At 42.7% G+C, this 18,103-nt stretch overlaps 1 protein-coding gene across 5 annotated transcripts in view; it reads left to right on the top strand.

Moving 5' to 3' along the window:
- The window catches only part of LOC143289055 (unconventional myosin-VIIa-like), a 226,551-nt gene that overhangs the window by 162,201 nt on the left and 46,247 nt on the right, over positions 1-18,103 (top strand). For all 5 annotated transcript variants that reach the window (XM_076597869.1, XM_076597871.1, XM_076597870.1 and 2 more), the window contains 3 exons: positions 11,805-11,910; positions 12,913-13,027; positions 15,321-15,404. In XM_076597869.1, coding sequence (XP_076453984.1) covers positions 11,805-11,910; positions 12,913-13,027; positions 15,321-15,404 — 305 coding nt within the window. The remainder of the gene's footprint in view (positions 1-11,804; positions 11,911-12,912; positions 13,028-15,320; positions 15,405-18,103) is intronic.

Here is an 18,103-nt window from a genome sequence, read left to right as displayed (position 1 = left end):
TACAATATGTAGATCTTTTGACTGTGTTTCACTTAATACAATATGTGGATCTTTTGACTGTGTTTCACTATGTTTCACTTAATGCAATATGTGGATCTTTTGACTGTGTTTCACCTAATACAATATGTGGATCTTTTGACTATGTTTCACTTAATACAATACGTGGATCTTTTGACTGTGTTTCACTTAATACAATACGTGGATCTTTTGACTGTGTTTCACCTAATACAATATGTAGATCTTTTGACTGTGTTTCACTTAATACAATATGTGGATCTTTTGACTGTGTTTCACCTATTACAATATGTGGATCTTTTGACTATGTTTCACCTAATACAATATGTGGATCTTTTGACTGTGTTTCACTTAATACAATATGTGGATCTTTTGACTGTGTTTCACCTAATACAATATGTAGATCTTTTGACTATGTTTCACTTAATACAATATGTGGATCTTTTGACTGTGTTTCACTTAATACAGTATGTGGATCTTTTGATTGTGTTTCACTTAATACAGTACGTGTATTTTTTGACTGTGTTTCACTTAATACAATATGTGGATCTTTTGACTGTGTTTCACTTAATACAATGTGGATCTTTTGATTGTGTTTCACTTAATACAGTATGTGGATCTTTTGACTATGTTTCACTTAATACAATATGTGTATCTTTTGACTATGTTTCACTTAATACAGTACGTGTATCTTTTGACTGTGTTTCACTTAATACGGTATGTCAATCTTTTGACTATGTTTCACCTAATACAATATGTGGATCTTTTGACTATTTTTCACCTAATACTATATGTGGATCTTTTGACTGTGTTTCACCTAATACAATATGTGGATCTTTTGACTGTGTTTCACTTAATAGAGTATGTGGATCATTTGACTGTGTTTCACTTAATACAATATGTGGATCTTTTGACTGTGTTTCACTTAATACAGTATGTGGATCTTTTGACTGTGTTTCACTTAATACAATATGTGGATCTTTTGACTATGTTTCACCTAATACAATATGTTGATCTTTTGACTGTGTTTCACCTAATACAATATGTGGATCTTTTGACTGTGTTTCACTTAATACAGTATGTGGATCTCTTGACTGTGTTTCACTTAATACAGTATGTGGATCTTTTGACTGTGTTTCACTTAATACAGTATGTGGATCTTTTGACTGTGTTTCACTTCATACAATATGTGGATCTTTTGACTATGTTTCACTTAATACAGTACGTGGATCTTTTGACTGTGTTTCACTTAATACAGTATGTGGATCTCTTGACTGTGTTTCACTTAATACAGTATGTGGATCTTTTGACTGTGTTTCACTTAATACAATATGTGGATCTTTTGACTGTGTTTCACTTAATACAATATGTGGATCTTTTGACTATGTTTCACTTAATACAATATGTGGATCTTTTGACTGTGTTTCACTTAATACAGTATGTGGATCTCTTGACTGTGTTTCACTTAATACAGTATGTGGATCTTTTGACTGTGTTTCACTTAATACAGTATGTGGATCTTTTGACTGTGTTTCACTTAATACAATATGTGGATCTTTTGACTATGTTTCACTTAATACAGTACGTGGATCTTTTGACTGTGTTTCACTTAATACAGTATGTGGATCTTTTGACTGTGTTTCACTTAATACAATATGTGGATCTTTTGACAATGTTTCACTTAATACAATATGTGGATCTTTTGACTGTGTTTCACCTAATACAATATGTGGATCTTTTGACTTTGTTTCACTTAATACAGTATGTGGATCTCTTGACTGTGTTTCATCTGATACAATATGTGGATCTTTTGACTGTGTTTCACTGAATACAGTATGTGGATCTCTTGACTGTGTTTCACTTAATACAGTATGTGGATCTTTTGAATATGTGGATCTTTTGACTGTGTTTCACTTAATACAGTTTGTGGATCTCTTGACTGTGTTTCACTTAATACAGTATGTGGATCTTTTGACTGTGTTTCACTTAATACAGTATGTGGATCTTTTGACTGTGTTTCACTTAATACAATATTTGGATGTTTTGACTCATCATCATCATCATCATGGCCTGGCTTCGCTGACGAAGATCTAGGAAGGGCGTTGTCCACGTTCAGTGAAACACAGTCAAAAGATCCACATATATTTTGAATATGTGGATCTTTTGACTGTGTTTCACTTAATACAGTTTGTGGATCTCTTGACTGTGTTTCACTTAATACAGTATGTGGATCTTTTGACTGTGTTTCACTTAATACAGTATGTGGATCTTTTGACTGTGTTTCACTTAATACAATATTTGGATGTTTTGACTATGTTTCACTTAATACAGTACGTGGATCTTTTGACTGTGTTTAACCTAATACAATATGTGGATCTTTTGACTCTGTTTCACCTAATATAATATGTGGATCTTTTGACTATGTTTCACTTAATACAATATGTGGATCTTTTGACTATGCTTCACTTAATACAATATGTGGATCTTTTGACTGTGTTTCACCTAATACAATATGTGGTTCTTTTGACTGTGTTTCACTTAATACAGTATGTGGATCTTTTGACTGTGTTTCACTTAATACAATATGTGGATCTTTTGACTATGTTTCACTTAATACAGTATGTGGATCTTTTGACTGTGTTTCACCCAATACAATATGTGGATCTTTTGACTGTGTTTCTCCTAATACAATATGTGGATCTTTTGACTGTGTTTCACTTAATACAGTATGCGGATCATTTGACTATGTTTCACTTAATACAGTATGTGGATCTTTTGACTGTGTTTCACCTAATACAATATGTTGATCTTTTGACTGTGTTTCTCCTAATACAATATGTGGATCATTTGACTGTGTTTCACTTAATACAGTATGCGGATCTTTTGACTGTGTTTCACTTAATACAATATGTGGATCTTTTGACTATGTTTCACTTAATACAGTATGTGGATCTTTTGAATATGTGGATCTTTTGACTGTGTTTCACTTAATACAGTATGTGGATCTTTTGACTGTGTTTCACTTAATACAATATGTGGATCTTTTGACTATGTTTCACTTAATACAGTACGTGGATCTTTTGACTGTGTTTAACCTAATACAATATGTGGATCTTTTGACTGTGTTTCATCTAATATACCATGTGGATCTTTTGACTATGTTTCACTTAATACAATATGTGGATCTTTTGACTGTGTTTCACCTAATACAATATGTGGATTTGCTTCGACACCAAAAGTTTCCAAGTCATTTTGTTCTTCAATTGGTCAACATTTGCGTACATGTATTTTAGGTTATTGTAATAAGATTTTTTTGGAATTTTTATCTGATGAGAATGAAAAAGAATGAATAAAGACCTTCTTTACATTATTTACAAACCGATCCTTGTCGTGAGTACATTTATGAATTAGTCATTTGGAGTCATTGAGTCCAGGGTCACTCCACCACTACTTTTTCTTTACTGACCCAGAGATTACATCCAAACAACTTTCACCCTGAAAATCACATCCTCACCACTTTCATTTCTAGTTCTGTTTTCTTCCAAACGTTTTTGGTTTTGTTCTTGCTTTTTGGTAAAACCTTGCTTATCACTTTCTGGTACATTATACAGTACCAGATTTCCCTGACCTGTTACTGTGTCCTTTAACAATTGTCACTTTTCCCCATCATTTTCAAGTTCATCCGTACAGTTAGGACAAAACCACTACACTGGGGTCTCGAAATATCGCCAGAAGCGAATACTCCGTGGGATCGAGTTTCGAGCAATCTAAGTTTACCTAACTGGCGCATCAATTGCACTTGACTCCTTTTTCCTCTCCGACCATTTTAGAACACCTACATTGAGCTGCTCGTTCTGTTCTTCATCTGTCACCGGAATTTTATTGGCCAGCCATTGGTATACCCTCAACCTTTTCATGTGTCCCTGCCTCCCGCTTTGCTTTTGCTGCCTGATGCCTCATTATTTGCTGCCCACCGTGACTGACAGATTTCGTTGAACCTTTCCAAGTGTTCACCATAGAAATTTTACTGGTAAGTAATACTGACGGATTTTAAAGCAAAGAAAAACAAAAATCTTACCATGTTATACACATGCAGTGGATCAGTGATGAAATAAAAGCATTGAACCATGCATGTTCAGTTCGGAAGCAAATAGACTCATCCACACTGCTACGGCGCATCTGACGTCATACGACCAAATTTAATATCAAAAGCTATTTTTAAGACATTAAAAATACTATTGTATTTGAAATAATAATACCATTTAATTCATGTTTTTTTGTGTTAAAAAAAAAATCGATTATTCAAGAAATTCTTTTAATTTGGCGGAATAGGAAATGTTGCCATCGCCTCATGCACACCGAAATATGCAGCTGTTTTGTCAAGATTTCACAGACCAGTTTAGACAAGAAATGGTTGATTCAATTTTTCTTTTATGTTCATTCTAGTTAATTCAGCGTTCACTTTAGAATATCTGTATGCAGTAAACATGTCGATGTAATAGTGAATGTCACTACATGTGTTCTGCCTCACGAAACCTGGAGGGGGTCAAGCTGGTGTTCTCTTGACCCCCTCCCGGGGGGGTCACTACCTTGTCGTGGTCGGGAGGCTTAGTGGCCAGTGATCGAGCGAGCTATGTCGGCGGGGGCATCAGTGCTTCTGGGGGTTTACTGCTCTAGTCCCAGGTCTTAATTGACAGCCTACATAGCCATTGTATCTGTTCAGGCTGAATAAGTGGTGGTTTTTGTACTGATGCCCCTGATAGGGCTTCCCATGCCGAACAGGTCGTGAGTGAGGCCCAAACTAAACGTGACCCACTGTCCCTTTCGCTATTCTCTATTCTTCTTTTTACCGCCTCTTTTCTGTCCTCAGCTCCCCATCAAACCTTCTTTTCCACATTCTTTTTTCTCTGCGGCCTTCTTCAGGCCCGCCGTGTTTGCCGTGCGGCACGACCTGTGATGGAGGGGAATGAGATCCTGGGTATTGAGAGAGCATGCTGCTCTCAACACATCCCTTTGGCTCGGACCTCTCCTAAGACAGGCGGCACACATTGGCCCGTGTGTGTCAGTCGGCTACCCTTTCGTGGGGCTGGGTCAAGACTGGCAGTTTGGAGGCTAGCGAGGATAACCCCCGTAGTGCTTGGTTCTCTGTCCCCGGGAGCTGGGCATGATCGGGGGGGAACACGATGGAGCTAAGCTGTTAGCCGTATATCCCTCCCGAAACCTGGAAGGGGTCAAGCTGGTGTTCCCTTGACCCTGGCCCCTAAGTTGGACCCCATGGTGGGTGGGTAAGGGAGGGATGAATGTACAATTATTAAAACCATGACTTCCAAACAAATACACCCCCCTAAACTTGGCAAAAGAAGGATACCAGGAACTGACGACTCTGACTCTGATTCGGAGGTCGGTGAGACCTCTGGATTTTGGCCGTCGTGGCTTGTGGTGGAGGGCGCTGATGACGACAAGGCCTTGTCGGCTCTCAGCCCCTTCGCTATTCAGAAGGGCTTCCAGTGTCTAGCAGGCTCACTGAAATCTATCAAGAGGCTGAGGAGCGGAGCATTTCTGGTGGAGACAGAGTCAAAAAGGCAGACAGCTTCTGCTCAAGGCGACCACTTTTGTGGATAGGGCGGTGAGGGTTTCCCCTCACAAAGGACTGAACTGTTCAAAGGGGGTTATCAGATGCCCGGAGTTGAGAGGAGTATCTGAAGCAGAGATCAAGAGCGAGCTGTCCTCTCAGGGAGTGACCGACGTTTACAGGGTGACAGTAAGGAAGGGGTCGGACAGAGTCCCGACCAACACATTTTTCCTCACCTTCTGCTGCCCGAATGTCCCCAAGGACATACGAGTCGGATACCTGCAGGTGAACGTAAGCCTGTACGTGCCGTCCCCTCTAAGATGTTTCAAGTGCCAGAAATTCGGACACGTGCGGGACCGCTGCAAGGAGGAAGAGGCGTGTGGCACCTGTTCAAAGGCGGCGCACCAGGGCGAGTGCGTCAGTCCAGCCCGTTGTGCGAACTGCGGAGGCGGCCACCCGTCCTCATCAAAAGACTGCCCCGCCTGGAAAAAAGAAAAAGAAATCCAGCAGGTGAAGACGGAGAAGAAAATTACTTCCTTTGAGGCACGAAAACAAGTGGAGGCCGCATTGCATAAGGCGTCTTACGCCTCTGTCGTCAGACCCAGGATGGTGGACGTTGCGATTCAGACGACGTCCACAGGGACGCAGACGGACAGCTTACCTACATCGGTAGAACCGTTGGCCTTGGGTGGAGGCGCTGTGTCCACCCCTTCCCATCCTGTACTTCGGTCCTCAGGGGCTGCTGGGCGGGAGCGGAAAGCCTCGGGCGGAGGCACGGTGTCCGCCTCCCGTCCCCCCCCCCGCCCCCAGCCCCACCCCCCGGCGCCCCTCTTCCCGCTTCTCGTCTGCCTGGTCCTCGGGCTGGCGGGAGTGGCCAGAAACCCCCCGTACCTCCAAAACTCAAGGAGGGGAGGGTTGCGGCCTCGGCGGGATCGGGAAGAGCCGAGGTGGTGGATATTCCGGCTTGGTCGGAATCGGAGAAGTTCAAAAAATAGATATGCGATCTTGGCCGACCTTGAGCCACCGCAAGCAGAGGAGCAAGGGGTAGCGATGGATTAGGCTGCTGCATTATTTTTTTTTAAACCTTTTTAATGGCAGTGATCCACTGGAACATCCGTGGGTTCTACGCCAGTTTCCAGGAACTTCAGCTGCTTTGTCGTGCCTTGAAACCTTCAGTGCTGGCGCTGCAGGAGACTCTGCAAAGAGATGGCAAGGTTTTATCTCTCTCTGGTTTTAACTCCATTTTTAAACCCGCTCACCCGAAGCAAGAGGGATTGACGGGAGGTGTCGCTCTTTTTATACGTACGTCCCTTTTATACAGTACAGTTCCTTTAAGCACCCCTTTACAGGCGGTGGCAGTCAGAGTCATACTTGAGAAAACCATCACTGTCTGCTCTCTGTACCGTCCTCCTTCCGTCCGTGTTCTGAGGCAGGACCTCATGAACCTGGTCGACCAGCTCCCACGACCGTTTCTACTGTTGGGCGACTTCAATGGCCACTCCCCGCTCTGGGGAAGTGAGATGACATCAGCCCGAGGTCTTCTTTTGGAAAACCTTCTTTCTGATATGGACTTGTGCTGTCTTAACGACAAGTCACCCACTTACCTTCATCTGTCCTCTGGAAAGCTCTCGTGTTTAGATCTGTCGGTCTGCGATCCATCGTTGGTCCTGGACTACGAGTGGAGAGTGCACGACGATCTGCACGGGAGTGACCACTTTCCTGTCATCCTCCGCCCCACAGATGGGGAAGGTGACTCTCTGCCGGACCGCCTGAACTATGACAAAGCTGAATGGGGAATTTTTACCACAAAGTTAAGAGCGGAGCTGCAGGAAGAAACTATTAAAAAGCAAGGACCCTGCTGACACTCTAACACAGATCGTTTTAGATTGCGCCAAAGCAGCAGTCCCATCGTCTGCCTCCAAGCCTCAGATGCCAAGAACGCCCTGGTTCAACGCGGAATGTCTGGAGGCCCGTAAGTCTCGGAAGAGAGCGCAACGACGCGTCTTTCAGAGACCGGAGACCGATAGTGTTCGAACCCATCAACAGCTGAGGGCGAAAGCCAGGTATGTTTTTAAAAAGAGCCAGAGAAAATCATGGAGAGATTTTTGCTCTTCCTTAACCTACAACACACCCAAGAAGAAAGTGTGGAGGGTTTTAAAAAAAATTAAGGGCAAAAACGTCTGCCCAACTTTTCATCACCTTAAACTTTCAGACGCTCTGGTCACAGAGAAGAAAGCAGTTGCCAATTTGCTTACCTCCACAATCGAACTGAACTCGAGATCTGCTAACAAATCTGCTCGGTTTCTCAAAACCAAAAACCTGACAGAAAAAACACCCTGTGACTTCTCTTCCGACAACACAGAGAGCTACAACCTTCCTTTCACTATGAATGAACTGAAATCTGCCCTTCAGACCTGCACGGATTCCTGTCCAGGAATGGACGAGGTCCATTATAAACTCTTAAAACGTCTTCCCGAAACCTGTCTGGACACCCTGCTCAAAGTTTACAACCACATCTGGATCACAGGCTTTTTTCCACCCTCCTGGCGGAAAGCCCTCATAATCCCAGTGCCAAAACCGGGAAAAGACCCCTCGAGCCCCTCCAACTACCGCCCAATAGCACTGACCAGCTGCATCTGCAAACTGATGGAGAAGATGGTCAACGGTAGACTGATGTGGAAACTAGAGACCGACGGCCTTCTGGCGAAAGAACAGTGCAGTTTCCACAAGCATCGCTCTACCGTTGACCATCTGGTTCGTCTGGAAACCACTGTAAGAAATGCCTTTGTAAACAAACAGCATGTGGTGGCCATATTTTTTGACTTGGAGAAAGCTTACGATACCACCTGGAAATTTGGAATCCTCTCGGACCTGCACAAGCTCGGCTTCCGAGGACACCAGCCTCAGTTCATCCACAACTTTTTGCTAAACAGACAATTCCAGGTGAGGGTCGGCACCACCGTGTCGATCATTCATGAGCAGGAGCTGGGTGTCCCACAAGGGAGCATTCTGTCGCCGGCTCTCTTCAGCATCAAAATTAATGACATCGTTCAATCCGTTCAGAAGGGATCGGACAGCTCGCTGTTCGTGGACGATTTCGCCTTGTATGCAACTGGCAGCACGTATGCCAGCATCCAGCGATGGCTTCAGCTCTGCGTCAACAAAATCCAGTGTTGGACAGAGGAGAATGGCTTCACCTTTTCGTCCTCCAAAACTGAATGTATTCATTTTCATAACTTTCGCCAGTTCTGTCCAGACCCTGAAATCCGTCTGGGAAAATCCACCATCCCGGCGGTCAGGGAAGCCAAATGTTTAGGGGTCGTCTTTGATCAGAAGCTGAACTTCCTCAGCCATATCAAACAGCTGAAAATATCTTGCCAAAAAGCCCTGAACATCATCCGAGTTGTAGCACACACGGGCTGGGGTTCTGATAAGAGAACTCTCTTGCACCTCTACAGAGCTCTGGTCCGGTCCAAACTAGATTACGGAAGTGTAGTATACGGCTCGGCCAGACCGTCTTACCTGAAACTGTTGGACCCTATACACCACCAAGGGCTCCGTCTCAGCTTAGGTGCTTTCCGCACCACCCCTGTGCACAGCCTGTATGCAGAGGCGGGGGAACTGCCTCTCTCCAACCGCAGATCGAAGCTGACCCTAAATTATTATTTGAAATTGTTTTCTGAACCTACAAACCCTGCTTACGACGCTGTATTCAACGACCCTTTCGACAAGAAATTTAAAGACAACCCAAACTGCATCCCTCCTCTTGGACTCCGCATTCAGCTGCACTTAGAAAATGCCGATCTGGATGTCGGTGGCATCTCAGATTTCTCCAAGTTCCCCGACAGCCCTCCGTGGACCTTTAGAACACCTGAGGTCCGATTCGATCTGGCCTCGTACCGCAAAGACTCCACCAGTTCTCTGGCCTACAGAACTTACTTTTCAGAACTCTGCCACAAATTTCCCACTTTTCAAAGAATCTTCACTGACGGTTCCAAGTCAGAGGACAGAGTCGCTGCATCTGCGTTCTGTCCCGCCTTTCCTGACCGGCCCTCAACGGAACACATCCTGTCTGACAGCTCGGTGTACACTGCGGAACTGACCGCACTGGTTCTGGCGGTAAAAGTGGTTCTCTCTTCGAAACAAAAGAGATTCATGATCTTTTCCGACTCCTTGTCAGCCCTGGAGGCGATCGCCTGCAGGAATATCACTCATCCCAAACTGCTGGAATTTTATGAACGAAGAAAGGATACGAGGTTGTGTTGGCCTGGGTTCCCGGACATGTTGGCATTCGTGGTAACGAAAGGGCAGACCTGCTGGCCAGGAACGCTGTAAAGAAAGAATTATCCAGATCCTTTGTACCATACACAGACATGAAGCGGAAGGTGAACACTTATGTTGAGGATCTTTTGCAAGAGGAGTGGAACACCCAGACAGACAACAAGCTCTTCCAGATCCGTCCAGACCTAAAAGAGACCCTCCCTTCGGGGGTGAAGAACAGAAAGAAGGAGTCTGTGCTGTGCAGACTGCGTGTGGGGCACACTTTTTTTTTTACTTATTCTTACTTGTTGAAGGGGGAAGAGGCCCCTCGATGTATTCCCTGTGATGAGCCTCTCACCGTGAAAGACGTGCTCCTTGACTGTTGGGATCTGCATGACGTTAGACACAGACATTACACGGCGGTTTCTTTGAAGACCTTGTTTCGTGATGTCCCTCCGTGGGCGATGGACGTCTTAAAAGAAGTGAACATTTTTAACCAGATTTGAAAGTTTTAAACTATGGAAGTTTTTTTTTTTTAAACTTTGGAGTGGAAAGTTTGAAGTGGTGACTCGTTTTAATTGTGTGTGTTTTTTTTATCCTTGTAGTATTTATTAACGCGGCGATAGCCTTGAGATGGCCTTAGTGGTCGGCGAGGCTCTAAGCACCATAATTTAATTTAACATGTGTTCTGTCCAGAATTTGTATTTCTTTTCTTTTAATTGCGAACAAGAAAAACGAGGTCCTGTCGTCTTCTTTCCAAACATAGTCTGCACTCTCGCAACTGGGAAGTGGCAATATGGTGTTTTAGGATCTGCATCGAAACTCAACAAAATAAACCGTTAATGATCCGGAAATACGGCCTAGTTTTGGTATATGTATGTGCATTCCTTTTTATCACAACAGATTTCTCTGTGTGAAATTCGGGCTGCTCTCCAGTGAGTGCAGTTTTATTTGTTTTTCCTGGTATGACTGAAGATTGTTTTTCCTACTATGATTAATCAAAATTTGGTATTGATGGATAAAGTATTTTCAAATAAAATGACAATGTTTATATTGGACACACACACACACACACACACACACACACAGACAACTGAACACCGAGTTATAACATAGACTCACTTTGTTTACCCAAGTCAGTCAATAAGATGAAAAATATGCACCCAACATATCTGAAAATAGGCAAATATGCAAATAATCATTGACCAAACAGTGGACACGCTGACTCTTTGTTTATATTTTTCTTGGTGTATGCAAACTTATCGTGTGTAGGGGGTCTAGAAATGCATGGCTAATTGGAAAAGGTCAAAACTTGACAGATCAGTAAAACTTATAAAAACTATTTGTGGCGTTTACCTTTCCTTGTCAGGCAAATTTTCATTTTATCTTGACATAAACAAAGCAAAAACTGTGAGAACAAGAATGCAATTTTTTAAGCATTTCCAAGACTTTTTGGTTCATACAGTTACCAGGTATGAGATTGTCCAGCAAAACCTGAATGTTCCAAAGTTCTGAAATGTGTTTTGTGTTCGTTAACTCAATGATGCGCCTGCAAGCAGGAGAGCTTTTTTTTAGTGCAACTTTGGGCTATAAAATAGCATGTTAATCAGGTCAAGGAACATCGTGTTTAGATAAATATGTCTACGCAGTTACTGGGGTTTACCGTTACAATAATTAGTGCAAAAGTTTGTTTCATTTATTCCATAACAATGCCACATTCACAGACTGTCAACGATGATGACAGGGGCCAAAGCTTGACTAAAAACTACATGTATTTAAACTGTTCAATCTGTCTCAACCCACACCATATCATACTCTGTACAATGTCTGTTGGCGTCTATACTTTCCCAGTCCTCTGTCGGCCCTCGGTCCGGCTTACCCTGTTTCTGCTTCATCTGCTTGTTACCAGCTCCATCTTTTTCTTCGCCATGTTTTCTATATTTTGTCATTCCATCAGGAACGGAAGTCGTCTGTACCCACCCCACGCACTGGAGCATGACATGGTCACCAGACAGCAACCCAACGTGCGTGCTCACGTTCTCTTGCCTTCTGGAACTACTGTGGTCAGTTTCCCTGCCTGTGTTTTCTCATTTTTGACTCGAAATCATCAGTTTTATGGTGATGTGGTAAGCAGTGTGAGAGTTCAAAGGTCAAAATCATTGTTTGGCAAAATAGAAAAAAAATTGAAAGAGGCCATATCTTACATCCCTATCTTTAAAAAGAAATCAGACTTCGGATTGTGACTTGCCATGGATACAGCACAATTCCTTGAGAAAAACAAATCCGAGATTAAAGGTCAAGGTCATAACATATCATGTAGAATCGACAAGAAAAGTTTCTATTTGCAAGAGAGAAAATGTCCAGTAAACAATATTCATCACATTTGGTACAGTGACTGGGCATGGTGAGAATAAAACCCTTATAAAGAGCCATGATCAGAGATCAGAGTTCAAGGTAAAAACAATGCATAATGGGAAAATGTAGAAGCATGATAGATCGAAGTTTTTTTGTTTTTTTTTTCCAGTTTTCTTCAGGAATTTGATCTAATTTTCACAAAACATGGAATAGTGAATTGTTTTGGCCAGAACATAAATGCTTTGCAAATTTATTGGTCAAAGGTCAAGGTCACGTCAATGTGTGTTTTTGCCGGATGATCTGCTGTGCAGTTTTTTGTTTCCCCATGATTCCTTTGTTGGATTAATTGGGTATCACATGTGAATCTTGAAGGCCTTGCGTCTCTTGTTATTTTACTCAGCTGCTTTCCTTTATCTGTGTGCGTGGGTATCTGCAAAACTTTGAGTCACCCGAAACTTTTTTTGGTTTGTTTACACCAGAACATAAAATCACATTTTGACTGGGAGCAAAAAGATTGATGGTATATCTGTCACACACACACACACACACACACACGCACAACACAACACACACACTCTTAGCTGAATGTAATTTTTTTTTACAATCACATGCAAGTTACATAAATCTACGCTGGGAAATAATCACTAATAGATCAGAGTGTGCGTCCGCGCGCGCGCGCGTGTTTGTGTGTCTGTGTGTATGTGCCACAGACAGTGGAGGTTGGCAGCCGAAGCAGGATTTCAGACATCAAGCGGGAGGTACAGCGACGCCTTCAGCTGATCAGTGTGGCTGAGTACAGCTTATTCCTATCGGGAGGAGACAGCAGTAAGTATCTCCTCCAACCTCACCTCATCATGGCTGGTGGTTGTCATGGTGCTGGTGCTGGTGGTGTTTGTGCTTGGTCATAGCTCTGATAGCTTTGGGTGGTGATGGAGGTTGTGGTGTTTATATTCTATTTGCTGTTTTAGTCATTTTTCGCTAAGTTCGCACTTTTTCGTTGTCAGTTTATCATCATATAAATGATTATGACTTTAACTCAGTTTGACAGTCGTGCTTCTCTCTTGGAGAGAACATTTTCAATGAATTTTCGTGTCTGTCAGTTCCACCATCGTTAGTGAAAATAGTGGTCTTTTTGCGTCAGGTTCTTTCTTTGCTCTCCCCCTCCCCTCCCCAGCCCCAAACAACAGAAGCGTTTTCTAATGTCCTTCCTATATGAAACCGTCTCTCTCTTGAAGATGACGAAACGTCTTTGATCCTTTTTTTTTTTTTTTTTTTTTTTTAAATCACAACAGATTTCTCTGTGTGAAATTCGGGCTGCTCTCCCCAGGGAGAGCGCGTCGCTACACTACAGCGCCACCCATTTTTTTGGTATTTTTTCCTGCGTGCAGTTTTATTTGTTTTTCCTATTGAAGTTGATTTTTTCAACAGAATTTTGCCAGGAACAACCCTTTTGTTGCCGTAGGTTCTTTTACGTGTACTAAGTGCATGCTGCACACGGGACCTCGGTTTATCGTCTCATCCGAATGACTAGCGTCCATATCACCACTCAAGATCTAGTGGAGGGGGAGAAAATATCGGCGGCTGAGCTGCGATTTGAACCAGCGCGTTCAGATTCTCTCGCTTCCTAGGCGGACGCGTTACCTCTAGGCCATCACTCCACATCCGATTCTCTTCGTCTGATCTGTTCCACTTTTAAGTTTTTCTTTTCTGTTCTGTTTTACTCTTCATCCCAAAGGCAGTTTTTTATAGTTCGTTTTCAGGTATACTTTTATCTTATCCCTTTAGTTTATTGAAGATATTTATGGATTTTTCTTCATCTTCGTACACTTAGTCTTCAGGAAAATTAGAGCTGATATAACAGTCCGAATTTTAGCAACATTATCTTTCCTAGGGCTGTCCTATTTTTTTCTCCATATACACAACATCTTCCACTGCGTAGCTTATTAATAAATGAATTATCGAATAGTATTAATTTTGTTTATAAACATCTCATCGTTAATGAGATAGAGAATTGTGATCAATCGATGACCAGGTAGCCTCATGTCAAAATGTTGCCTCTGTTAAAACTGCAGAAATAAACTGGTCTCCCGCAGAGACCACTGCACTCATTCTTACCACAAGCCAGAACGCCATCTGTCTGATCAGACAACTTAACACGGAGCTCCATGGCATGGGTTTACAGTCAGTTTGCCTTCTCCCAGTGTAGCTGATAACCAAGACTGACGAAGCCACACTGCCTGACAGGTCAAATGTTGGGCTTGCGTGCGCGTGCACACATAGGGGATTATATAATTAGCAGGTCTTGATATTCATTCACGTTTATTCACCCGGGTGATAACAACTTTGCTGCTTCAGGAATTCGAACCCATGACCCACTGACTGATATGAAATCATTCAGTGCTTTGTGTTTCCATCAGACGAAATCAATAATCAATGGTTTAACTGTTTAGAAACACAGACTGACAGTCAATACAAAGATGAAAGTGCAATCAATCAACAAGCATGAAACAAGGAAAAGAAAGAAAAAAGGCAAATCTACTTTCATTCCATTTGTCAGTCAAAATTAGTTGATGGATGTTTGCGTGCGATGGATGTGAGTGAGTGGGTGGCTGGCTAAGTGGTTATTGATTAATGTGTATGAAAACCTGTCATGTTGAGTGAGTGGGTGGCTAAGTGGTTATTGATTAATGTGTATGAAAACCTGTCATGTTGAGTGAGTGGGTGGCTAAGTGGTTATTGATTAATGTGTATGAAAACCTGTCATGTTGAGTGAGTGGGTGGCTAAGTGGTTATTGATTAATGTGTATGAAAACCTGTCATGTTGAGTGAGTGGGTGGCTGGCTAAGTGGTTATTGATTAATGTGTATGAAAACCTGTCATGTTGAGTGAGTGAGTGGCTAAGTGGTTATTGATTAATGTGTATGAAAACCTGTCATGTTGAGTGAGTGGGTGGCTAAGTGGTTATTGATTAATGTGTATGAAAACCTGTCATGTTGAGTGAGTGGGTGGCTAAGTGGTTATTGATTAATGTGTATGAAAACCTGTCATGTTGAGTGAGTGGGTGGCTGGCTAAGTGGTTATTGATTAATGTGTATGAAAACCTGCCATGTTGTTGCAGTGCACAGCTTACCGGACAGGGGCTTCTATTTTGACTGCCTCACACAAGCAGAGAACTACAGGCTCACACACCGAGCAAACAGCAGTCAGTCTTTGTTGATTTTATTATTATTATTATTATTATTATTATTATATATTTCATGCGTATGTATATATGTGTGTCTGTGTGTTTATATGTGTGTGAACAGTAAATGTACTTTGTCGATTTTATTATTATTATTACTATTATTATTATTATTATTATTATTATTATTATTATTATATATTTCATGCATATGTATATATGTGTGTCTGTGTGTTTATATGTGTGTGAACAGTAAATGTACTTATTAGCCGAAGAAATGATTATCAGATGTTTTATTTACAACGTTATTCAGCACACATCGCCACGTTCCAAGCACATCACATCACATAACACCATGCCACAGACATAACACTACACACTGCGCACTGGAATTACATCACATCACACAGACATCAAACCACATCAGATCACACCACATCATAGATATCACGGCATCTAGAAATATAACACACAAACGTCACATCACAGTGCAGACTTCACAGACACCACACCACAAACAGACGTCACACCACATCACAAACATCACACAATTCACAGACACCACACCACAAACAGACGTCACACCACATCACAAACATCACACAATTCACAGACACCACACCACAAACAGACGTCACACCACATCACACACATCACACAATTCAGACACCACACCACAAACAGACGTCATACCACATCACACACATCACACAATTCACAGACACCACACCACAAACAGACGTCACACCACATCACACACATCACACAATTCAGACACCACACCACAAACAGACGTCATACCACATCACACACATCACACAATTCAGACACCACACCACAAACAGACGTCACACCACATCACACACATCACACAATTCAGACACCACACCACAAACAGACGTCACACCACATCACACAATTCACAGACACCACACTGCATACGGACATCACACCACATTACAGAGATCGCTTACTTCACAGACAACACACCACATAGATATCATACTAACACAAAGAAGTGTCACGTCGTCAGCATGAAGAAGAAAACGACGTTATTTATAGTTTCAACAACGAAATCCTGCAGGAAGTGGACAAAAATCCATACTTAGATATGACACGAACACGTCGCATACACCACCAAGAAAGCCAACACCACCACCTTAAGTTCCTGCGACGGAATCTGCGCCACTGTCAAACGCACTGCAAAAGAACAGTATGTATCGCCCTCGTCAGATCGATCATGAAATACGAGGCGATTGTATGGGACCCACAGAGTAGCTGGGCCTAACTGCGAACGATCCTGTCGAAGTGACCCGCTCACCGTGTTTATTGTACAGATAATAGATTGTACGATCGTTAAATGTAGCTCTTCTGCTTTTGAAGGCTTTCTCCTATTAAGGAAAACTTCGTCTACCCCTTCTTTTCAACATTTTTCATCGGTTGAAACAGCAGGGTGCCTGAAGGTACATCCGAACGGACAAGTCTAATTGCGGACGATGGGTTTGGGTACATGTGGATAATTAAAACAGAAGGAGGTCTTGAACTCGTCAGGCACAACATATTAGAACATCGCACCAGATTGTTGCATTGTTGGATTTGATCACACAAGCACAAAACAAACACACGCGCGCGCACAAACACACAGCCCGCCCGCTCGCTCGCACGCACGCACGCACGCGCGCGCGCACACACACACACATTTAAACACATATTTAAACGCACACACACCCCACATACACCCTTTTGAGAGCGTTCAGTAAATGTGTAGCATCGTTCGCAAATAGACTCACGTCAAAATATCCCATGGTAAGCTATAATTGCCAACGACACTATTTTGGATATTCCTGTCAAAACTCACGTTCGGATCTGTTTCCAATTGCTTTCTAAATTCACCCAATACTGGTAATGCACAATTCATTCAAAAATCCAATCAAATCAGCTATTCTAAACTGTGTCAAAGTTTAAGTCCTACAACTTGCTTCCCTTGAATTTAGGATTTTGAGAGCACGTTTGTGAATTTGATCGCCAGTGGTGCGGGAAGAGAATGAAGAGCGCAGAAATAGCAAGAAATAGGTGATGTCTGACCGTTCTTGGAAATAGATATTCATTGAGATATCAGAACGAGGTTGAAGCAGACGTTAAATCGTGAAATGTGCGTAATGAGAACGCTTCGAAGTGCGGCGCTACACGAACCAATTACCTATCCTACCATCAATGCGACATTGACAAATTAGAACGTGTTCAACATAGTGCTGCCCGCTTGATAGCAGGGGACTACCGCTCCAGTGAGAGGGGCAGTATGACAATGCTGCAGGCCTTCAGCACCAGAGCCTGCAAGATTGACAGACGTCGAGACCTCAGGCTGACCTTCAGTCGAGTGGTTGAGGGTTCAGTGGCAGCACTGCCACCAGATAGTTATTTGAAACCACACAAACAAACCAAGCGTCGTGTACAGCTAGACGTTACAGTGACTGCATCACGCAAAACATCGTCGAGCGATCAGCAGTTAACAACGGCAGATGTTTAGTAGTGCCGCCAATACAGGAACCCCTTTTTCATAAAAATAAAACAACAGTGGAGTGGAACAATCTGCCTGACGACGACATCAAATCAACTAGCTTCAGGCAGACGCCAGAGCCAACACCGATAGTCCTGCTCCTGTCCACCCCCGCCCCCTCCCCCTTTCCTTGCAGTTATAGTCAATCTCGGCTTCAGCAACG

The sequence above is a fragment of the Babylonia areolata genome, chromosome 13 (genome assembly GCF_041734735.1).
Source record: "Babylonia areolata isolate BAREFJ2019XMU chromosome 13, ASM4173473v1, whole genome shotgun sequence".
Taxonomy (NCBI): Eukaryota; Metazoa; Mollusca; class Gastropoda; order Neogastropoda; family Buccinidae; genus Babylonia; species Babylonia areolata.
Note: the sequence above shows the minus strand (reverse complement) of the source record. Positions and strands in the feature narration are given on the sequence as shown.